Genomic DNA, 22,671 nt, shown 5'->3' with positions numbered 1-22,671 from the left:
CCTCCTGGACAATGCAGGAAGTGGGGTGCAGCAACACCAGCCAGATCAGGAAACGTGTCTCTGTGTCCTTAAATCTCAATTAAAGCTGAAGGAAATCCTCCTGAAGCATCTCGTTGGTGTGTCAGCCCTCAGGAGCAGGCTGTGCTCACACCACCTGGTGGTTTCTCCCCAGGACTGCATGATCTGCATGGAGAAGCTCTCCTCCCCCTCGGGCTACAGCGACTCGTGCCCCTCCAGCAGCATCAGGCCAGAGGCCGTGGGACGCCTGAGGAGCTGCCAGCACTCCTTCCACCTGCTCTGCGTGCTGGCCATGTACTCCAACGGGAACAAGGTACTGAGCTGGCCCATCCTCACCAGGCCCCCGTGTGCAGGTGGCTCTGGAGCTCTGATGTGGCTTCTGTCCCCTGCAGGATGGCAGTTTGCAGTGTCCCTCCTGTAAAACCATCTACGGGGAGAAAACCGGTACCCAGCCCAAAGGGAAGATGGAGATCTCCACTTTCCCCCAGTCCCTGCCAGGACACAAGGACTGTGGGACAATCAGGATTGTGTATCACATCAGCAGGGGCATCCAGGTGAGTGCCCAGCCTGCTGCCAGACAGCACAAGCTGGGAGAGCTTCCCAGAAAATTCCTGGCATCCAGTGCAGCACCTGCTGGCAGCCCTGTGCTGAGCAGCCTCTGGTGCCTGGAGCCGGCAGCTGCTCTGCCTGCTCTTCAACATGTGAGGGTCTCCTCCATCAGATCTTTTCCTGCTCTGATGTCTGCCTGAAGCAGGGAGGAGACTGTCCATGATCACAAGGTGGGAAGCATCCCATGGTCTGGTTTCACAGCTCATGTTGGTTTCAGTGGTGGGAGTGAACTTTGAAAGGTTTGAGCTGTGTGGCCTTTTTAAGGTGTTAAGATAGCCCGTGGAAAAGGCAGTGATTTGGGGCTGTGTCTCACCAGAATTTTGGTAGATTTTAGATCTGGCTTTGTATCCCAGCATGCTTTTGGAGGATCTGTAAAACTCTTGTATCCTATAAGAACAAGTCAGACACGTACTCACCAACAATACCTTGCTGCCTCTACATGGAAGAGCTGGTTTGGGCTGAGCCTCTCTCAGATCCTGCTGCTGATGGATTGCCCAATTGACATGAAGATGGATATGTCCATGACAAACCTGTCTCATCTCTTGCAGGGCCCAGAGCACCCCAACCCTGGGATGCCATACACAGCCAGAGGCTTTCCTCGCTATTGTTACCTGCCAGACAATGAGAAGGGCAGGAAGGTGAGGCATCACACCCTGCTAGCATCACCCTTCTCAAGCTGTCAGGCTCCTGACAGGCTGCATTCATGGCACAAGCCTCCTAGCTTTGTTTTTCCTCCCCCTGTAGGTGCTGGAGCTGCTGAAGGTGGCCTGGAAGCGACGCCTGATTTTCACAGTGGGCACCTCCAACACCACGGGCGAGAGCAACACGGTGGTGTGGAACGAGATCCACCACAAGACTGAGATGGACTCAAACCTCAGTGGCCATGGCTACCCCGACCCCAACTACCTGGACAATGTGCTGGCAGAGCTGGCTGCCCAGGGTGTCACTGAGGACTGCCTGGGCCAGTGAGCCTCAGGGGCCACTAGTGCACTTATTCCTGATGCCTTAAGCTCCCTGTCTGACCACCCATCACACTGAGCAATAACAGTTCTGTGGGAGCCCTGCCCGCTCTTCACATTTTTTTGGTGGGGGGGTGTGGGGGAGGGAAGGATATTTTTGTAGAAGCTGTGCTTGTGTCTCTGGGTGGGATTGATGGCTGCAGCCTGGAGCAGCTGGGATGGGACTGAGGTGACAAATCCCCTGGGGAAGGCAGGACCTTCCTTTGGGAATGCCTGGGGACAGGATGGGAGAGGAGAGTGCCTTGGAACTCAAGGTCCTTGTTTTGGGACACATCAGCTCCCTGTCTGAGGCACCTCTTGCCTCCCTCCTGCTGTGTATCTCTGCTCAGCCCCAATAAACTCTTCATTCTCACAGCAAGACCCTGCTCTGCCTTCTTGCTGCCTCAGGGCTTGGGGTGGCTCTGGGGAACCAGCCTGCTCCATGGAGCCATGGACATGAATCCAGCCAGGAGGGAGAGCTCAGCTCTGCTGGGGGGACACAGCAGGACACTGCCTCCAGTGCTTTGGTCACTGGAGTTTGGTGTTCTGGGCCATGGTGCCAGCAGAGGTGACTTATCAGTGCCCACCCTGTGGGAAGCTGCAGCCCCCTGCTCTTGGCTCTGAGCTGCCAGCCCTGCTCCTCTCATCCCAGCGATGAGAGGCAGAACCTGTCGCTCTCTCCCCTTCTCTCAGGTGAAATGGCAGCAATTCAGTGAAGCCTGTGCAGGGAGGAGCTGCTGTGCTTTGTGCTGCTGGTGCCACCAGCTGGTGCCAGCCACCTTCCTCCCAGCAGCAGAGGTGGCCAGCCCAGGTGCCAGCAGCAATGCTCAGAGCCTGTCTCTGCTGTGGCTGCTGGCACCTTGCAAATGGGACATTGCCCCAGTGGCCTTGCTGTACATTGTCCCCAGGCTCTGTGTCATGTGGGAGCTGATGTCTTTTTCTTGTCACCTGGGGACTGATATCTTTTGAAGAGCTGTTTCTGGCTCTCCCTGTAGCCACCAGACCCAGCTGCACATTAAATCCACCCAATCCATCCCCTTGGCACTGGTGCCATCTGCCACTTCACCTCCTTGCTGGGAAATCTGGGATGGGGCTGGGCTTTGTGGCAGCTCTCCAGATGAGGAACACTTTGCTTCCTGTCATGCCAATATCAAGATTAAAGGTTTTTCTCAGCCATTGAGGGGTGGAGCTTTTCCCAGTGTCCATCTTGTGCCTGCAGCTCTAAGGAGAAACCCCTCAACCATCCAGGGAAACCTGGGCATGCTGCAGGAATGGCAGCTCCTGGGGAGCTGCAGTGACGTGTCTGTGTTGCTAAGCTCTGCACAAATGGGCTCTGTCTGCTCCTCTCCCAACCCTGGTTGCAAAAGGGAGAGGTCTTGAGTTCAAACCTCAGCTTTGTATTCCTGGATCATCTTATGCCAGCAATCAAAGCAGTGAATTGAAGCAAAAATGGAAGCAGGGTTCATTCAGCCCTGTACAAAGCAAGAATTTCCTGCTGAGCCTGGCCTAAGGCATCTCCAGCAGCTGCTGCTGGGTGTGAATCAGCTGGAGCCTCCCTCCCTGCATCTGGGCTGGTCCGGGGCAGGGGCCGGGCTGTGCTGAGCCAGCCCAGCTCAGCAGCTCATCCCTGACTGCCCTGGATTTGGGCACATCCCCTAAAATCCCCGTTCTCTCTGTGCTGGGACCAAGGCGGCTTTGCCCCCATGGCAGGGGAATCCAAGAGGTGGGAGGGAGCAGAGCCAGGTGCTCAGGCATGGTGGGAGGCTCAGGGAGATGCTTTGAAAAATGAGGAGAAACCATAAGCACGGTTCCTCTCAGAGCCAGGAGGGGACAGAGCCCCAGATCAATGTTTATGATGCTCCCAGGCACATCTGACCAAAAGCTTTGTGTCCCCATCCCCAGCTGGAGCCCCAGGAGGGGAGAGGGGGCTCTGTGCCAGCCCTGTCCCAGCCCTGCAGGGATGGCTCATCTGCCTCAGGCTGGTTATTCTTAGCCCAGCCGTGACCCCGCAGCTATGCTGGGTACCGGCAGCTGTGAAACTGTGACTCACTGTCCCCCTGCGTCACCCCCGCGTCACCCACCCTGCCCTCACCTTGCTGCTGGCACCCTGCCGGCCGGGCAGCACCGGGGAGGGCTCTGGGGAATTTGGGGGGTCCCGGGGGAGGCATTGCTGGTCAGGTGTGGGGGATAAGGGGAGATGAGAGGGAGGAGGGACAGAGGCTGCAGCTGCGCCTGTTTTTCCCCTCTGCAGCTGCGCCACGCAATAATCTTTGAATGCCCCATTTCCACTTAATCTGAAGGCGCGGTCCCGGCCCCTCGGGAAGGGGGGAATCTCCTCCCACGCAGCCGCTCCCCTTGGCAAACACGGCAGAGGGAGCGGCCCTGAGGGGCTCCCGCTCCCGTCCCGAGGGCTTGGAAGGGCCCCGAGAGACGGGGAAATGTCAGCGTGGGGTGGGCCCGGAGCTGGAAAGGTTTCCGCGCCCCTGCTGCTGGGTGGGACCGCTGACCTGAGCGCTGGTTCGGGTTCGTTCGGGTGTGATGCTCCGCAGCGCTTCCCTGCCCGCGGGGCAGGGCTGGGGCACCCGAACCGGTCGGGCACGGGCTCAGCCTGGCTCCGGGCCTGGTGGCATCCGCAGGGAGCTGGGTGTTGGTGGGGCGAGTGGGGGTCCAGAGTGACTTGCCTGGCTGCCCCATAGCGCCAACAAAGTCTGCGAGCCCTGCCAGTCCATCTGGAACATCGCCCCAGCGCCTCCTCTGCCTCAGTTTCCCCTCTCACATGACTGCCCTGTGCCCTGGCTCCCCGCAGGTGCCCCGGGGGTCCCGCAGGGTTCCCAGCGGGTTTGGGACCAGCGGTGGCTCGGGGCGCTCAGGTGTCCCTGTGCCCGCGGGTCCGGCCGGGCCGGCAGAGCCGGTGCAGGAATGCGGGGCTGGGAGGCTCCGGCTCCGGGACAGGCGGTCCCTGCTGCGGGGGCACCGGGGGCAGCTCGTCCCCTCGGCAGTGGGACGGGGAGAGCCGACAGGACAGCGCATCCAGCAGCACCGGGAGGACGCCATGGAGCTGCCGTGGGTGCTGCTGGCGCTGGCTGGGACGGCGGCCGCGGACCTGGGTGACTCCTGGGGACAGGGCAGAGGGGGACCGGGGCCTGGGGGACTGCGAGGGGTTTGTGCCAGGGAGGGCTGGGCATGGCTGGGGGGTCCCCACCAGTGCTGGCACCTTGTGACATTGCCGTGTGCCAGCACCGCTGTGGATGCGGGGTCAGGAGTTTGAGCAGTGCAGGACAGGGGGGTTCCCTCGCTCACTGCCCACTCCCCAGCCCGGCTGCCCTACGTGCCCCAGGTGCCCCCCATGGCCCTGCTGGGCAGGGTCACCGCCACCACCTTCGCCCTGGAGCGGCCCCGCTGCGTCTTCGACGGCCACGCCGATGCCTCCGACGCCGTTTGGCTGGCGGTGGCCTTTGCCAACGGTGAGCACTCGCTGTTCCTGTGGCAGGGGACACGGGGACCCTCCCGCAGCCGCTCACCCACCCCCTGTGCCGTGCAGCCTCGGCCGCCTTCAGGAACCCGCAGTGCCGGGCCGAGGTGCCCCCGTACAAGGAGCTGCTCTCTGCCCGCTCCTACATGACCCTGGAGACGGCGGCGGCCGCGTTTTCGTGCTCGGCACCGGGCCCGGCCGTGCTGCGGGTCGGGGCTGACACGGCCTGCAGGGACCAGGGCAGACAGGACCCCTGCAATGGGCCCCTGCCTTCCCCGGGACCCTACAGGTAAGGCCAGAGCCCCAAATCCCGGCTGGGGAGACCCGCCTGGACCCAGGGATTGTCCCCCGTCCCCTCCCGGTATCAGCCCCGTCCCCCCGGCAGGGTGAAGTTCCTGCTGATGGGCTGCCGCGGCCCCAAAGCGGAGACGCGCTGGTCCGAGCCCATCCTCCTGCGCACAGGTACTGGTGGCACTGCCACCCCTCCCCGTGGGTCCCCTGCACCTCCCTGGCTGGGGTGGTGGCATCAGCACCAGCGCTGTGCCATCACCCCGAACGCTGCGGGGAGAGGCGATCCCCGGCCCCACATCCCCGACCCCACACCCGCCCCACATCGCTCATCCCGCCTCCTCCCAGCCCTCAGCCCGAGCACCATCGAGGCCGCTCCCGCCCGCCCTGGCAGCGCCCTGGTGGTGATCGCCTCCATCCTGGCCAGCCTGGGGGCCGCGCTGGCCGCCGCCGTGCTCGGAGCCCTGGGGTACGGGGGGCTATGGGGGGCTATGGGGGGTACAGGGGGGGCAGTGTCCGCAGGGCCTCAGGAGAGCACCCCAACTCGGTAACCCCATCAGCAAAGGAATGATGATCTTTTTTACGTTGAAAAAGCCTTTTTATTCCTAAACTGAGGGTTTGCCGTAGTTTGCAGCAGAAAGGGCTCCCGGGGGTGGCTGGTGCAGAGCCCCACAGACCCCGTTTGATCCCTCTGTTTCTGTGTCCCCGCAGTGCCACGCTGTGGGGCTCCCTGTGCCACCGGGGCTCGGGGACCGGCGCCTCCACCCGCAGATCCTACCGGACCCACCACATCCCCCCGGGCCCCGGCTGCGGGTGCAGCCCCCCGGGGCTGGGCCCCTCTGCCCCCCAGCCTGCTCCGTGCCAGAGAACCCTGGAGCTGTTTGGGTTGGACGGGACCGTGAAGGGATCACCTCGTTCCAACCCCCCTGCCACAGGCGGGGACAGCTCCCACTAAACATGAGCTGTCCTGACGAGTAAAATCTGATTTTCCACCTGCAGCTGTCTCCTCCTGGTCTTTGGCCACTCAGGGTGCGGGACCTCAAAAGCCACTTGGGGCTCAGTCCTGGTGGCATTTGGTGTGGGTGTTGGGGACATTTGCTGCCACGGGTGGGGTCTGTGGGGCGCATCCCCACGCGACATCCCCTCCTGTCACCCACCCATACCCCAAACCCAGCGGTTCTCATCACGCCTCGCCGGCGGGCGCTCAAACACAACAAAAGCTCCCGGGGGAACGAGCCCAACAGGTTTGGCACGGGGCTGCGGCAGGAATGTGGGCGGACGGTGCCCACAGGCGGCACCCAGGGGACGCGGAGCAGCTCCCGCACTCCCGCCCTCGGCACCGCGGAGCCCGCACCATGATCCCGCTGCTGCTGCTGCTCCTGCCCGCCGCCCACGGCATCGGTGAGTCCCGAACGCCCTCGGGACTGCCCCGGCACCGCGGGGATGCCCCGGGCTAACACGGCACCCCGCTGGGCCTGGAGGTGTGGGGCGGCTGGTGCCCCCTTTGCTGGGTCCTGTTCTGGGTGCCAGTCCCTGGTGTGGTTGGTGTTGGTTGGCTGGCACAGTGCGGGTTTCTCTGGGGTCCATCAGGACTCCCCTGAACTTAGAGGCGTAGGGCAGCTGATTCCCCCATTCTGGTCAGGTGTCCAAGTGTCAGGGACACCAAATGTCCCTGGTGTCACCCACCCTGGTCCCCCGGGTGTTCCCCCGCGGCTGCGAGCACGGAGTGGTTTTGCTTCCTCCTTTAATGCAACGTGTGTCTGAGCCCACACTGGGGGTGGGAGGTGAGGGGGGCCCCACTGCCGAGATCCCGGGGCTCGGCTGCCTCCTGTGTCTGTCCCTGTCCCTGTTCCCCTCTCCCTGTCCCTGTTCCCCTGTTCCTGTGCCCCCGTCCCTGTCCCCCTGTCCCTGTCCCCACCCCGCTTTGGGGCCGAGATCCCAGGGCTTGGCTGCCTCCTGTCCCTGTCCCCCTGTCCCTGTCCCCCTGTCCCTCTGTCCCTGTGCCCACCCCGAGCCCCGGCACCCCGGTCAGAGCCTGGGGGGGTCCGCGCCCTCCACCGCCCCCTCGGCTTCTCCCCGCAGTCGAGCTGGGGACCAGGCCAGCCCTGACCCAGGGTCTGGAGGGGGTGACAACCGCCACCACCTTCGTGCTGGAGCAGCCCCGCTGCATCTTCGGAAACTTCAGCAACGCCGTCATCTGGCTGGTGGTGGCCCTGGACAAGGGTAGGTGGGAGCAGCCCGGGGCAGGGGGCGTGCGGGGGTCCCTGTACCCCCCACCAAGTCCCTCCTCACCCCCATCCCCATCCCCATCCCTGCAGATGCATCCGCCTTCAACAACAGCGCGGAGCCGGGGACTCCCGAGACCGCGTTCCAGAGCTTCCCCAACACCGTCAGTGCCTACATGACCCTGAACGCCACCCTGGCCAGCTACCCCTGCCCCAAACCCGCCGGGGACATCACGGTGCTGCGGGTGGGCAGCGAGACGAGCTGTGCCACCGATGTGTCGAGGCCCACGTGCAATGGCCCCCTGCCCGGCCCCGGGCCCTACCGGTGAGCCTGCCCCGGACCTGTCCCTCTCCGGGGCTGCCGCCAGCCCCCGGCACCGCGGCCAACCTCCCTTCCCATCTCAGGGTGAAGTTCCTGGCCCTGGAGGGCTCTGTGCCCGTGGCCGAGACAGCCTGGTCGGCGCCCATCACGCTGAGGACAGGTACTGGTGCCCATCCTGTCCCCATACCCAGCCCACAGCCGGGATATGGGGCGGTGCTGGGCGTGTGGGGGGCTCCCGGGGGGCTGAATGCTGAGCAACAGCGGTTTGGGGTGAGGGGAAACTGAGGCAGGGCTCTGCCGCGGGTGTCACCCCTGCACGGTGGCACCGTGTGATGACACCGTGGGCACTCACTGTCACCCAGCCGGACCCCTGAGCCTCTCCGGGGTGTGCATCCCTCCATCCCTCCATCCTGCTCTCTCCCCAGCCAAACCACTCAGCAGCATCTCCACGGCGGGCAGCGGGCACAGCGCCGGCATGATCGCCATCACCGCCATCCTCTCCATCCTCCTCGCCGTCCTGCTGGCCGCGCTGGTGGCCATGCTCTTCTCCTGCGGGTGAGTGCCACCACCGGGGCAGGGTGACACCGCCAGAGGGCGACACGGCCACAGGGTGACACCGCCACCCCCCGGTCCCACCCTCACCCCGCCTTCCCTCCCCAGCTCGGACTCGTGCGGCAGCAGCACCTTCAGCAAGCCGGAGTCGGTGTCGGTGCAGCGCTACAACACGCACCACGTCTACGACCAGGCGGCCGCCCGGCTCTGAGCGCCGCCGCCTCTCCGCGTGTCCCCGTGCAGGGTAAATGTCACCCGCAGTGCTCCTTCCCCTGGTGACACCGGCCCGCAGCGCTCCCTGCCCATGGTGACACCGGCCCGCAGCTCTCCCTGCCCTGGTGACACCGGCCCGCCGCCCCGGGGACACGGCCGGAGCCGCCACCCGGAGCGCGACATTAAAGGCTTTTCCCGTGCTTGTGCCCGGTTGTGCCGCCTGTTTGTGACCCCCGGAAAGCCCCAGGGTCTCCCGTGCCCCGCTGTGAGCCCAGCGCTGGAGGGAGGGAGCTGCTGCACGGGATGCTCTGCAGTGGGGACGCTGTCACACCCAGCTGGGCCATCGGTGCCACCTTCGGATGGGGAATGTCCGCTGGGTGCAGGGCAGCGAGGGGAGCCCGAGCCCAGCCCTGGCGCTGGGCTGAGGGGCGCGGAAATGCCCCGGGAGGCGGTGGTGGCTGTGGGGGGTGTTCCTGCAACCCTCTTGATCCTACCATAAAGGACGGATATCCCACAATGATCCTCCCTGACCCAGCCCAGAGGAGGGGCTCCCACACCCCAAAATGATTCAATCTGTCCTGGGTGCAGCTCGGGTTCCTCTGAGAGCCAGGAGAGCCCAAAAGGGAACCCCGGGGTGTCTGATCCTGCACCGGGGGTGTCCCTGAGCCTGATCTGAGGATGTGGGGCTGATCCTACACCGGGGGTGTCCCTGAGCCCGATCTGGGGGCTGTGGGGCTGATCCTGCACTGATGAGGGTCGGGCTGGGGTGGGGAGGGGAAGCTGATCCTGATCCAGGGCTGGAAGGGACCGGATCCATCATTGCTGATCCCACAGCAGGCCGTGGGTCTGTGGTGCTGATCTCAGGGCTGGGGGTGCCCTGATCCTGCAGCCCGGGCAGGACGAGACCCCAATGGGGCTGGAGATGACCCCGGTGTGGGTGGGGCCGGGGCAGGTGTGTGAATACACCTGTACACATCCTACACCAGGCAGGTGTGTGTGAATACACTTGTACACATCACACACCGGGCAGGGGTGTGTGTTCCTGTGTACATCATACACCAGGCAGGTGTGTGTGAATACACTTGTACACATCACACACCGGGCAGGGGTGTGTGTTCCTGTGTACATCATACACCAGGCCAGGTGTGTGTGAATACACCTGTACACATCATACGCACATCATACACCGGGCAGGTGTGTGTGAATACACCTACACACATCACACACGAGCATTACCAGCCCCGTTTGTCCCCGTAGGTGCCCCGCCAAGGGCAGCATCACCCTGGCACCCCAGCCGGTCACAGCGCCCTCCCGGGCTGTCCTTGTGCCAGCCGGGGTGGATGTTAGCATCCTGCCCCCCCTCCTCGCCTCCGTGGAGCCCGGCCAAGGGAAATGGAGCAAATCCAGCCATTAACTCCTGCCGGGAGCAGCGTGGGAGCAGCGGAGTGACGGCTCCATCCGGCAATCACGGGTCCTCTCCGTCCTACACCCTGTAAATAAAACAATGCTTCACCTGCAAAGGGCTCTGGGGCTGTCACCTGTGTCACCTGCCGCCCGTGTGTCGCTGGAGGTGGCACATGTGGCCATGACCGCCTGTGGGGCTGGGGATGGCACATGGAAAGGCTCGTGGGGTGGTGGCGGGGACAGCACCTTGTCCCCTCGCTGTCCCCTGTGCGGGGGAGGCAGAGGGGCAGCGCGGCAGGAAAAGAGCAGTGCGTTCACAGCGTGTTCCCAACGTGTCCCCGCAGTGTCCCCGCAGTGTCCCCGCAGTGTCCCCGCGGCGGAAATGCCAAGGACCCTCTCGGCCGGCACAGCCCTGAGCCCCAGCTGTGGGTGCGGCCGAGTCCCCGAGCCCGGGGGATCTGGCCATGGGGGGTTCCCCGACCCTCCGCTGGTATTTAGGGCGCCAAGCACCCAGAAATGCCGCCTGTCCGGGGGTGCGCTGCAGTACTTTAAAAACAAACAAAATAGGTTAAAAATCAGTAAAACGCTGGAGGTTTGGGGTGCAGAACAGCGCGGCCGATGCTGCGCCCCCGAGGTTCGGGGGGTACGGGGGGGGTCCGGTGTGGGTTTGGTCCAACTCAGGCGGGCACTGGGCTGGGCAGGCTGGGGGTGAACAGCGTGGAGTTGCGGGCGGTGCCGGAGGCTGAGGGGGACCGAGGGGACACAGAGGGGACCGAGGGGACAGCGGGGACCGAGGGGACACAGTGGGGACACAGCGGGGACAGCGGGGGGACCGAGGGAACACAGCTGGAACAGAACGGGACCGAGGGGACACAGGGGGACACCGGGGGGACCCCGCGGGACCCCGGCAGCGCGGGGAGCCCGGCCCCGCCCAGCCGCGCCGACCACACCCCCTGGCCGACAGCCGATAGCATCACCCAATGGGCGCCGTGGATTCGCACCAGGCCACGCCCCTTTCCCCGCCCCCGCGCGCTGATTGGCGGCCGCCGGCGCCGGCCCGCACATGGGCGCTGTGCTCGGGGCCGCGGGTTCGAGGCCGCGCTCGGCTCCGTTTGGCTCCGCTCGGCTCCGCTGCCCGCCCGCCATGGCCCGGCGCAGCGCCCTCTCCATCCGCATCGTGGAGGGCAGGAACCTGCCCGCCAAGGACATGTGAGTGCCCCCGCCGCGGTCGGGGGAGCTTCGGGGCGAGGGCATCCCCAGGGAGTCGCCGCTTTCCCAGGGGGGCTGCGGGGTGTCCCCCCAACAGGTCCCTGATGGGGACACCACCCTCGGGGTGGCCTTAGAGCCTCCTCCCTGCCTTGGGGGCTTGCCCAGAATGGTTTGGGGGCCCCCTGGCCATGCATGAGGCTTAGGGGCTCAGCCCCAGGTGGGTTTAGGATCCCTCTTGGGGTGTCACCCCTCGGGGTGCTCCCTCCAGGGTGGCTTTGGAGTCGCCCTGCATTGAGGATTCTCCCCAGGGTGGCTTTAGGGTCCCCCCTCCAGCAATGTGTTTACCTTGGGGGTTCCTTTCAGGGTAGATTTGGGGTACCTCTCCAGGCGTGCACCTACTTTGGAGGTTCCCCATGGGGCGGCTTTGGAATCCCCCTCGCTTTGGGGGTTCCTCCAGGATGGCTTTGCTGTTTCCTTGTTTTGGGGGTTCCCCCAGTGCGGCTTTGGGGGTTCCCTTCATGACATTTTTGTGCGCCCCCAGCACTTCTTGGCGCTTTGGGGGCTCCCTCAGCAGGGCTGTGATTTGGGGACACCCCCCGGGATGGGGTTGAGGTTTCCCCCCGTGCTGTGGGATGCCCCCAGCCGTGTTTGGGGTACCCCAAGCAGCGCTCCCACTTTGGGGGCTCCCCCGGGGGTGCCACGGGGCAGGGCTGTCCCCACCACGGAGGGACCCTCGCAGGGACCCCCGGGCGGGCAGCAGGACCCGGTACAGCCGTCCCCAAAGGAGCAGGGGCTGCCCCAGGGCTGTGTCCATCCCCGGCTCCATCGCACCTGGCTGAGCTCCGGGGGCCGCCCTCGGCTCGGGATTTCCCTCCCAGAAATTCCCGGTGCTCTCTCTCCTCATGGCTCTGATCCTTATGGGGCGGGATGTGGGGACAGCACCGGGGTGGCCCCAGCCGCCACCAAGGCAGCGGGAAGCTGCTGAGAAGCAGCCGGAAAACCAGCAAAAATCCCTGCAGCCGTCATGGAAAAAGAGGATAAACAAGGAAAGAAACATGACTTTTTTTTTTTCTTTCTTTTTTTTTTTTTTTTTTCTTTTTTTAAATCCCGTGTGTCAGGGCCTGATTTTTAAATCCCTTGGCACAACTCCCCGCCGGAGCTTGACCCAGCTCTGGCTTTTGGGAGGTTCTGCGTTTTGGGAGCTTTCCGGACCGGTGCCTTGGGGACGTGGCGCTGGGCTGGGACAGCGGGGAGGGAAACCCGAGCGCGACCTTGGCCGAGGCTGCCCCGGCCCCCTCCCCGCTGCCCCGGGATCCGGTTCCCTGCCCTGGCACCGCTCTGGGATCGCTGCTTTCCTCCGGGAGTTCCCTCCGCGGGGTGTCCCCAGCTCAGCCCCTGCTGGCAGCAGCCAGGGGTGATGGAGCGCCCCCAAATCCCCGGGGGGAACCCCCAGATCCCACAGGATTTGGCTCAGGGAGTTACGGGAGCTCCCCCAGCTGAGGCTGCCAAATGTCGTCCTCGTCTTTATCCCAGGAAAGCGAGGGAAAGGAGCTGCCTGATTGTTTTCAATGGCTTTTAATTTTTAAATTTACTTTATTTAGCATTGATTTTTTTTTTTAGTGTGACGTTTAATTTACTTTATTTGAATTTCTGTTTTATTATTTATTTATTTATTTTATTGTTAGGATACTAATTTTATTATAAATAAATTAAAATTAAAACATTTTATAATAATATTTTATTATAAAATAAGCATTATTTTAATTTTAGGATAATAAATAACGCAAATAATTTTTAATCTTTAATTTATTCAAATCTATTCTATTTTTATTTCAGTATTTTCACTTAACTTTTTATTTCATTATTTTTTTAATTATTTTTTACTTAATTTTTGCCCTTTTTCCTTTTTTTTCACTTATTTGTTATTAATTTCTTCACTTACTATTCCTTGTTTTATTTTATTTTATATATACTATATAATATAATATAGTGTGTATATATAATATATAATATATATTTTATATTATATATGTTCTATTATTTATAATATATAAAATTTAATATTCTATTATTTTATTTTACTTTTATTTTATTCTATTATTTTATTTTATTCTTTATTTTATTCTTTATTCTTTCTTTTATTTTTTCTTTTTTTTCTTTTATTTTTCATTATTTTAAAATTTTTTACACAATTTTTCTTTTATTTTTCTTTTGTTTTAATTTATTTTTTATTCTACTTTAATTTGATCTGAATTTTTATTTCTATTTTTCTTTTTTTTATTTATTCTATTTCCCTTCAATTTACCATTCTATTTTTTCTTTCCCTTTCAGTTCCATTTTTAATTTAAATCTTTATTTACTTATTCTCACCACCCCCCGGGGCACACCAGCTCCGCTGCCTCCACCAGTTAATTTTTAATTCCATCCCTCCGCGGCTCTGCCGCCCGAGGGGTGGCTGCGGGTTCCTTCCCCCTTCCCCCAGTGCTGGGCTCATTTCCTCTTTCCAAAGCCCTTCCCCTTTCCAGCTCGTTCGCCGCACGCAGCGCGGGTGCCCAGCCAGCCCCGCGCCACCAATCCTTGGTGACATCCCTGGTGACATCCCGGGACAGGGATGCTGCGCGGGCGGAGCCTTTGGAGCGGGGATTTCTCCTCACCCGGGCTCCTCCCGCAGCCCATCCTGTGTTTGGATGCCCGTGCCCGGGTGGCTCCCGGCGCTCTGGCTGTCGCCACGCTGGGGACAAGGGTTTGCCGCTGTCGCCGCTGTCCCCGCGCGTTGCCGGGCGCAGCTGGAGCGGGCAGCAGCTGTTCGCGTTCCGCCTGCCCGCTCCGGGCAGCGCCCGTGGTTTGCACAAGGCAGGAAATGTCAGCGAGGGGCTCTGCTGGATGGCATTTCACCCACGGCTCTCCTTAAAAGCCCTCTCTTTAAAAACCCTCTCTTTAAAAACCCTCTCTTTAAAAGCCCTCCCGGCCGGGCTGGCAGGGAGCGGGAGCGGCTCTTGGCTTCCTGCTGCATTCCAGCCCCGCGGGGCCGCACGGGTGGAAGCGCCTGCGAGCGGGGATGTTGTCGTGGTACCCGGGATGCACAGCCCAGAGAAATCCCTGCTGCTGTGTTGGCTGGGCAGCGAGCTCCACAAAAGCTTTCAGTTCCTTCCAACTCCTTTGGATCCCCTAAAACCCTTTCAGTCCCCCTCAAAACCTCTTTTGAATCCCCCAAAACCCTTTTCAGCCCCCCTCAAAACCCTTTAAATCCCCTCCACTCCTTTTTGATTCCCCCAAAATTCCTTTCAGTCCCCCCCAAACCCTTTCAGTCCCCTCCAGCCTCTTTTGATTCCCCCAAAACCCTTTTCAGTCCCCCTCAAAACCCTCTCAGTCCCCTCCAACTCCTTTTGAATCCCCCCAAACCTCTTTTGGTCCCCTTCAAAACCCTTACAGTCCCCTCCCACCTCTTTTGATTCCCCCAAACCACCTTCTTATTCCCCCCAAGAACCCTTTCAATTCTCCTCAGAACCATTTCTGTCCCCTCCAACCCTTTTTGAATCCCTGAAAACTCTTTTAATCCCTTCCAACTCCTTCAGTCCCTCTAAAACCCCTCTGGATTCCCCCAAATTTTTTCAATTGTCCCTAAAACCCTTTCAATCCCCCAGCAGCTGCCTCTCAGCCTCTCTAGATTTGGGATGTGGAAATCCCTCAGTGCCTGGGGTCCCCCCACTGTGCCCCCTCCCTTTCCCCAGGACACTGCCTGACAGCACCTCTGGGGTCGGTGTTGATGGGTTCTCCATGCTCCAAGCTGCTCTGTGTCACTGGGATGGGAGCCACAACCTTTCCATGACCTTGGCCAGGTCCTGGCTCCTCTGTCCCTGGCTAGAGTCCCTCACCCCTGACTCTGTTTCTGATAAAGCAGGGCAATAAGCTGTAAAACTGTGATTATTTTTTGGCAATGGTGATTCATGTTGTCGCCAGGGAGGAAGCGTGGTCAAAGCAAGGTGGTGGCTGCCCTTCACACCCTCTGCATCCCTGGGGGTGTCCCTGGGGCTGTCCCCGTCCCTGTGGGAGTGCTGGGGGCCTGGGGACACCCTGGGGCTGGAGGAGGCTGCTGTGGCCTCACTCCTGGTGTGTGAAATTGGGCTGCAGGTGCAGCCTGAGGCTGTTTTGGGGACAGGGTGGGGTTTGTTTGCTCCTTGCCTTCCTGCGTGGAAGAGGAAAAGCCGCTTCTGGCACCAGCGGGACACAGCGGCCGGACACGGTCAGGGAGGAGTGTCCCCGGTCTGGAGGCCAGGCCAGGGTCACCCTGTGCTGGCGGCTGTGGCCAAGTGTCCCCGTGGAAGCCTCTGGCAGCCTCAGCCTCACCCTCAGGGCTTGGGCTCTGTTCTGTGGGGGCCGTCAGGGCTGGAGGCTTTGGTCACCCATGGCCAGGAGCATCCTGTGGGCTGGGTGGTGGCCAGGCTGTGGCTGTGGCACTGACAGGGCTGTCCCTTGTCCTTCCAGCACGGGGAGCAGTGACCCCTACTGCATCGTGAAGATCGACGATGAGGCCATCATCAGGTGGGTGGCCCTGCTCCCTGGCTGTCCCTAAAACTGCTGAGCCCCAAACCTTGCTCCTGGCAGGTGTCTCCATCTGCTGCAGGCACATTATTGTTATGATTATTGCTAAGATCATTATTTATTATTATTTATCTTTGATTATTATTCCCTGCTTTGGGCTGAGGTGCTCCTGCAGACACAGCAGTGTCAACATCTCATTGCTCCCTCCCCTCTACCCCACCCCTGTGTCACAAGACAGGACAGGGATAGGGACAGAGACTCATCCCTGCCCCAGCTGAGGGTTCCAAACTCTGGGTGCTGCCCCCAGCTGGGGAGCACCCCTGAGAGGGAGCCCTGTCCCCCATGTCACCAGTGCCACCTGCCCCACAGGACTGCCACGGTGTGGAAGACGCTGTCCCCGTTCTGGGGGGAGGAATACGAGGTGCAGCTCCAGCCGGGCTTCCACAGCATCTCCATCTACGTCATGGATGAGGATGCCCTCAGGTGTGCTGGGGACTCTGTTGGTGGCTTTTGCTCCCTGCATGCTCAGCCTGGTGCTGACACCAGAGAATCCCCACCTGGCCATGCTGCCCTGGCTTTGGGACACAGATGGGGGAAGTTTTCTCCCAAGGATATTGTCCAGCTGGCAGCAGAGGGTGGCTGATGTGCTCCATGGGGTCAGACACACCAAGGTGGCCCCTGTCCCCCCAAAGTGGAGGCTGTCCTACCTGGGCACCAATCCCATGCCATGTCCTGCTTCCCACTTTTGTTTTCCAGCCGTGATGACATCATTGGGAAGGTCTGCATCACCCGGGACATGCTGGCAGAGCACCCCAAGGGTAGGGGAAAGGTGGATGGGGGGTCCCAGGAGGGAGCCACTCCTTGGACAAGCTGGTCCTGAGGGGTTCCCCAACAACCCCTTCATGGGGATCCCCCCTTTTCCCACAGGATACAGCGGCTGGATGAGCCTCAGTGAGGTGGACCCTGATGAGGAGGTGCAGGGGGAGATCCACCTGCGGGTGGAGGTGCTGGGCAGCCAGGGCAGCCGGCGGCTGCGCTGCTCCGTGCTGGAGGCCAGGTGAGGGGGACACGGGGGTGACAGGGCTGTGTGTGCAGCTGGGACATGGGTGCTGCTCCATGACTCAGTTTCCCTGGTGTCTCCGGTCCTTTCATCACCCAGCAGGTGCTGGGGGTGCTGGGGCAGGCTCTACCTCATCTGCAGGTCTTTGGGACATATATCTTGAGATTCCCTGAGAGGGGAGGGGTGTCACAGGTGCCTGTGGGTATTTTGGGAGGTTGCTGGTAAATTCCCCCTCTTCTTGGCAGGGATTTGGCCAGGAAGGACAGGAATGGTGCCTCTGACCCCTTTGTCCGCCTGCGCTACAACGGGAAGACACAGGAGAGCACCGTGAGTGTGGCTGCAGCCATGCCAGGGCTGCAGGGGGAATCCACCCACGGGCAAACCCAGAGCCATCCCTGTCCCCCAGCATCCCCAGCCTGGTGTCCCTGAGGGACAGACCCACCCAGCAAGAGGGACAAAGCTGTTGCCTTTGCAGGTGGTCAAGAAATCCTGTTACCCTCGCTGGAACGAGACCTTCGAGTTCGAGCTGGCCGAGCCTGCCGGGGAGAAGCTCTGTGTGGAGGTGTGGGACTGGGACCTCGTCGGCAGGAACGACTTCCTGGGCAAGGTGAGCCCCAAACCCTTCCAGTGCTGCCAGGGTCCTGCCCAGCTGCACACCCAGCCCTCTCCTGCCTTCCCCTCCCAGGTGGTGTTCAGCGTGCAGGGGCTGGAGGCGGCCGGGCAGGAGGAGGGGTGGTTCAGGCTGTGGCCAGACAAGTCCAAACCAACAGTGGATGGGTGAGTTTTGGCACAGGGTGTTGGGGTGTGCTGGGGGTGATCCCAGTGCCCTCAGGGGCATTAGGGAGGGGGGTTTTCCTGGGAAGCATCATCATTTTGGAGGGGTAGACTGGCCTCAGACCACCTCCTGCTGGGTGAAATATCCATCCATCCACCCATCCATCCTTCCTTCCATCCTTCTGTTCACCTATACGTCCATCCATTGTCCATCCCTCCATTCCTCCATCCTTCTGTTCACCTATACGTCCATCCATCCATCCATCCATCCATCCATCCACCCATCCTTCCATCCTTCTGTTCACCTATACGTCCATCCATTGTCCATCCCTCCATCCCTCCATCCTTCTGTTCACCTATACATCCATCCATCCATCCATCCATCCATCCATCCATCCATCCACCCATCCTTCCATCCTTCTGTTCACCTATACGTCCATCCATTGTCCATCCCTCCATCCCTCCATCCCTCCATCCTTTTGTTCACCTATACGTCCATCCATCCATCCATCCACCCACCCATCCATCATTCCATCCTTCTGTTCACCTATATGTCCATCCATCCCTTGTCCATCCATCCATCTCTGTCCATCCATCCCTCCATCCCTCCATCCATCCATCCATCGCTCACCCACCCACCCTCCCCGTGCTCCTGCAGGCGCCGGGGCAGCCTGGGCTCGCTGCAGCTGCAGGTGAAGCTCCGGGATGAGACAGTTCTTCCCTCCCAGTGCTACCAGCCCCTGGTGCAGCTCCTGTGCCAGGAGGTGAAGTCGGGGCGCCAGGTGAGGGGTGCATGCCCAGCCCTGCTGGGGCACCCACATTTCCCAGCTCTGTGCCTGCCTCGGGCTGCCACGTTATGGTGCCTCTCCCCTCCAGGATGGCCAAGTGCACCTGGTCACCCTCCTGGACGAAACCACCACGGCCGAGTGCCGCCAGGAGGTCGCCATCAACTTGGTCAAACTCTTCCTGGGCCAGGGGCTGGTCAAGGAGTTCCTGGACCTGCTCTTTGAGCTGGAGCTGGCCAAGCCCTGTAAGGCTGGAATGGGGAGTGGACCCCGAGGCTTCTTTATCGTCTCCTGGGGCTGCAAAACCTGCAGGGCCTTTTGTGGGGATTTTTTGGGAGTGATGGTTGAGGCTCAGCCATCACGCTGTGGAATCTGTTGGGCGCATCCCAGCAGCTCATGGGCTGGGGTTGGTGGAGGAGCAGGTGGGCTGAGGTTAGGAAATCCCCATGATCCCCATGGAAATGGGCAGGGGGGCAGGGCACAGCTTCTGGGAATGAGCCCATGACTGCAGCTGCGGGTGCTGCCCCAATGGGGTGCCAAGCCAGTGACAGGGGAAGGAGAAACCAGAGGAGGTTGTGACACCAAGTCCATGGGGGAGTCTGTTTTTCCCTTTGGGAAGGCTAACTCTGTGGTCAGCAGTTACTGTTTCCAGGGCTGAGGGCTTGGGGATTGACCAGAGAGAGAGTTCATGGGATGTTACATGCAGCTGCCCAGGGGTGACCTGTGGCTGTCCCCCAGGCCATGGCCCCTCTCCTGTTTTGCAGGTGAGCCCAACACTCTGTTCCGGAGCAACTCTCTGGCCTCGAAGTCCATGGAGTCCTTCCTCAAGGTGCCACACCACCCAAAACCTGCTCTTCCCAGGCCATCCTGACCCTGGGCTGTTCCCAGGAGAAGGAATGGGAGAGCTGCTGTGCTTGTGCCTTGCCCTGGGGGTGGGAGGCTGGACAAAACCCACTGGGTGACCCTGGGGGTGTCGGGTGCCAAATCTGCAGCCCATCCCTGTCCCTGTGTGGTCCCTGACAGGTGACAGGGATGCCATACCTGCACTTTGTCCTGGGCCCCACCATCACCCGCGTGTTCGAGGAGAAGAAATATGTGGAGCTGGACCCGGGCAAGGTGGAGATCAAAGACGTCGGGTAAGGGCTCGTGGGGCGGCAGGGCAGGGCTGTCCCCAGCGCTGGGGGTGACAGCGGCGGTGCCCGCAGGTGCTCGGGGCTGCACCGGGTGCAGACGGAGGGCGAGGTGATCGAGCAGAGCCGGCAGCACCTCCAGTCCTACCTGGGCGAGCTCCTGGACGCCATCGTCAGGTCGGCCCCGGCGTGTCCGCCCCTGATCCGCGCCGCGTTCCGCCAGCTCTTCCAGCGCGTCGGGGAGCGCTTCCCGCAGCACCAGGTGGGGATGGAGCGGGGTCAGACAGGGACATCCCCCGGGGACAGCGCTCTCTGGGCGCGGTGCCCCTCTCGGGCAAGCAGCAGCCCCGGCCACCGGTGCATCGCTGTCTGTGGGGCCGTCCCACGCTGGGAGAGACCCTCACGTGTGTTCCCCACCCCTCGGCGGTCACAGCACGCCAAATTTGTGGCTGTCACCAGCTTCCTGTGCCTGCGCTTCTTCTCGCCGGCCGTGATGACGCCCAAGCTGTTCCAGCTGCGGGCCACACACGCGGACGCGCGGACCAGCCGCACGCTGCTGCTGCTGGCCAAGGTGCGGCACCGGGGACACCGGGGCTGGGCTCTGGGGTGCCCGGCTGCTTCTCCTTGGGGCCAGCCGGGGGTGACACTGCCGCTGCCGGGGTCCCCAGGCCATCCAGCTGGTGGGGAACATGGAGCCGGCGGCCGGGCGCGCCAAGGAGACCTGGCTGTCGCCGCTGCTGCCCGCCCTGCAGCAGGGCACCGCCCGCATGAGGGACTTCATCACCCGCCTGGTGGGCACCGAGCAGGAGCAGGGCGAGGAGCAGGGTGAGGGGCAGCCCCCGCTGGCCGTGCTGAAGGAGGGGCTGCTCCTTGTGCACAAAACACGGGGCAAGGGGCCGCTGCTCGCTGCTGCCGCCGGCAAGAAACTGCATTTCTGCCTCACCGGAGAGTCCCTGAGCTTCGGCAAGAGCCCCGGAGCGGAGGTACGGCCGTGCTGGGGGGACAGGGGGGCGGCAGCGGGGCCATGGCCTGGGGGACAGCCACAGGTCATCCCTGGGCAGCTGCATGAACTCTCGCTCTTTGGTCAATCCCCAAGCCCTCAGCCCTGGAAGCATTAACTGCTTACCACAGAGCTAGCCCTCCCAAAGGGAAAAACAGCCCTCTGTTTCCCCTGTGTGTGTGTCCCCTCTATCAGCGCATCGGTGCCATCGCGCTGGGCGACATCCTGGCGGCCGAGAAGGTGGAGGAGAAGAGCTTCGGCAGCTCGCACGTCATGCAGGTGGTCTACCTGGCCACGGGCGGGCAGCAGGAGACGGCCTACCTGCAGTGCAAGGTGCGGCGGGGACAGCCCCAGCAGTGGCACAGCCCGGGGGCTGGCACTGCCTGTGTGGTGGCACTGCCCGGGGTCCCTCTGAGTGTCCCCAATCCCGCAGTGTGTCAACGAGCTGAACCAGTGGCTGTCGGCCCTGCGCAAGGTGTGCGGCAACAACCCCCGGGTGCTCCGCTCCTACCACCCCGGCGTGTTCCGCGGCGACAAGTGGAGCTGCTGCCACCAGCGCGACAGGACAGGTACAGGGAGGTGGCACCCGGGGGTGCTGGGGTGTCCCCAAGTGCGGTGACCCTGCTGTCCCACAGGGCTGGGATGCGACCGGACCCGGCACGGCGTCACCCTGCAGGACTGGAGTGACCCGCTGGAGCCCGCGGTGGAGGCTCAGCGCCTCTTCCAGCACCTGCAGGGCCTGCGGGACACGCTCAGGTGAGCCCTGCCCCGGGACCCCGCACGGCCCCGGCCGCCCCTTCCCCTCCTGCCACGGGCCCGGCCCTCTCCTCTCCGCAGGGACAAGTACTGGGAGCTGCTGGAGCCCGAGCACGGCCAGAACGGACCCCGGGGGGAAGGTGGGTGCGGGTGAGGGGTCCTGCTGGGGATGGGAGCTGTCCCCAGGGGTCACAGGGGGCTGTGGTGGCTGGGTCACCCCAGGGGCTGTGGTGGTTCGAGGTGACCCCAAGGGCTGTGGTGGCGGGGGTGACCCCAGGAGCTGCAGTGGTAGGAGTGACCCTAGGGGCTGTGGTGGTTGCGATGACCCCAGGGGAGCTGTGGTGGCTGAGGTGACTCCAGGGGAGCTGTGGAGGCTGTGGTGACCCCAGGGGAGCTGTGGTGACCCCAGGGGCTGGGGTGACCCCATGGGGGCTGCAGTGGCTGAGGTGACCCCAGGGGCTGTGGTGGCTGTGTTGACCCCAGGGGAGCTGCAGTGGCTGGGGTGGCCCCAGGGGCGCTGTGGTGGTTCGAGGTGACCCCAGGGGCTGTGGTGACCCCAGGGGCGCTGTGGTGGTTTGAGGTGACCCCAGGGGTTGTGGTGGTTAGGGTGGCCCCAGGGGAGCTGCGGGCTGTCACTGTCGCTCCGTGTCCCGCAGACGCTGCCCTGCCCGAGGGGCTGAGCCGGTTGCTGGCGGTGCTGGCGGAGCTGGAGCGCTGCCACGGGCGGGCGCTGCCCCCGCCGCCCCCGGCGCCGGCGCTGCTGCGGCTGCAGACGTGAGGGCCCGGCCGGGGAGCGCGGCCCTGCAATAAAGGCACTTTGTACCCACCCTTGGCCTGTCCGTGTGTCTGCGGGGCGTGGGGACGGGCCGGGCACTGCCCAGAGCCCTGCTGGTGGCACTGGTGCAGTTACACTGGGGACACCTCTCAGGGGCCTGCTGGTGCCGTTTCTGGTGCCATCACTGGCGGCCAGCACTGATGGCAGCACTGGGGGCTCTTTTGGTGGCGCTGCTGATGGTGGCAATGCTGCCATTGCTTGATGTGCCTGCTGCGCCATTTCTGATGGCCCTGCTGCTGCTGGCTCTGTTGGTGCCATCACTGGTGGCTCTGCTGGTGGCTTGCTGGCAGTGGTGGCATCCTTGGACTCTGCCCATGGTGCCAGCTGGTCAGCGCGGTGGTGTCTCCAGCGGGGACACCGCTGAGGGTGTCGCTGGTGTGTGTTCTCCTCCCGGCCCCGCCGCTGGCCGCAGCGGTGGCTCTGAGGCGGGAGCCGCCCGTGTTTGTGCCGTGGTCCCCGGCCCCGGTGTCCCCAGCCCC

General features: G+C 62.1%; 3 protein-coding genes across 3 annotated transcripts in view; all 3 read left to right on the top strand.

Moving 5' to 3' along the window:
* Window positions 1-2,006, top strand: part of DTX2 (deltex E3 ubiquitin ligase 2) — a 35,336-nt gene extending 33,330 nt beyond the window's left edge. The window contains exons 6-9 of the mRNA XM_054287246.1: window positions 173-331; window positions 411-572; window positions 1,176-1,265; window positions 1,372-2,006. Coding sequence (XP_054143221.1) covers window positions 173-331; window positions 411-572; window positions 1,176-1,265; window positions 1,372-1,596 — 636 coding nt within the window. The 3' untranslated portion in view covers window positions 1,597-2,006. The remainder of the gene's footprint in view (window positions 1-172; window positions 332-410; window positions 573-1,175; window positions 1,266-1,371) is intronic.
* Window positions 2,007-6,723: 4,717 nt separating this feature from the next.
* On the top strand, window positions 6,724-8,830 carry LOC128944132 (uroplakin-3b-like protein 1). Its single transcript, XM_054287259.1, has 6 exons — window positions 6,724-6,786; window positions 7,468-7,608; window positions 7,704-7,935; window positions 8,016-8,092; window positions 8,358-8,487; window positions 8,593-8,830. Exons 1-6 carry the CDS (start codon window positions 6,741-6,743, stop codon window positions 8,693-8,695), a joined length of 729 nt encoding a protein of 242 aa, XP_054143234.1. The 5' UTR covers window positions 6,724-6,740; the 3' UTR covers window positions 8,696-8,830.
* A 2,376-nt stretch (window positions 8,831-11,206) lies between these two features.
* On the top strand, window positions 11,207-22,135 carry LOC128944119 (ras GTPase-activating protein 4-like). Its single transcript, XM_054287237.1, has 20 exons — window positions 11,207-11,310; window positions 15,796-15,852; window positions 16,222-16,335; window positions 16,609-16,670; window positions 16,780-16,909; window positions 17,158-17,239; window positions 17,388-17,519; window positions 17,598-17,689; window positions 18,345-18,468; window positions 18,563-18,716; window positions 19,236-19,300; window positions 19,495-19,607; window positions 19,677-19,863; window positions 20,035-20,172; window positions 20,270-20,584; window positions 20,797-20,934; window positions 21,035-21,170; window positions 21,237-21,357; window positions 21,439-21,497; window positions 22,014-22,135. The coding sequence occupies exons 1-20, from the start codon at window positions 11,246-11,248 to the stop codon at window positions 22,133-22,135; spliced, it is 2,406 nt and encodes an 801-aa protein (XP_054143212.1). The 5' UTR covers window positions 11,207-11,245.
* Window positions 22,136-22,671: the final 536 nt, after the last annotated feature.

The sequence above is a fragment of the Melozone crissalis genome, unplaced genomic scaffold, assembly GCF_028551555.1.
Source record: "Melozone crissalis strain CALT ecotype California unplaced genomic scaffold, PUWL_Pcris_2 ptg000057l_1, whole genome shotgun sequence".
Classification (NCBI taxonomy): Eukaryota; Metazoa; Chordata; class Aves; order Passeriformes; family Passerellidae; genus Melozone; species Melozone crissalis.
The sequence above is the reverse complement of the archived record's forward strand: the minus strand, read 5'-3'. Positions and strand labels throughout refer to the sequence as shown.

Excerpts from the sequence above, each read along its gene's own strand:
- LOC128944132 (XM_054287259.1), top strand. The coding sequence starts at position 6,741 with ATGATCCCGCTGCTGCTGCTGCTCCTGCCCGCCGCCCACGGCATCG. Across the intron at positions 8,093-8,357 it reads GCCCATCACGCTGAGGACAG|CCAAACCACTCAGCAGCATC; the intron begins GTACTGGTGCCC and ends CTCTCTCCCCAG. Across the intron at positions 8,488-8,592 it reads GCCATGCTCTTCTCCTGCGG|CTCGGACTCGTGCGGCAGCA; the intron begins GTGAGTGCCACC and ends TTCCCTCCCCAG.
- LOC128944119 (XM_054287237.1), top strand. The coding sequence starts at position 11,246 with ATGGCCCGGCGCAGCGCCCTCTCCATCCGCATCGTGGAGGGCAGGAAC. Across the intron at positions 19,301-19,494 it reads CCATGGAGTCCTTCCTCAAG|GTGACAGGGATGCCATACCT; the intron begins GTGCCACACCAC and ends GGTCCCTGACAG. Across the intron at positions 20,173-20,269 it reads CGCTGCTGCTGCTGGCCAAG|GCCATCCAGCTGGTGGGGAA; the intron begins GTGCGGCACCGG and ends CGGGGTCCCCAG.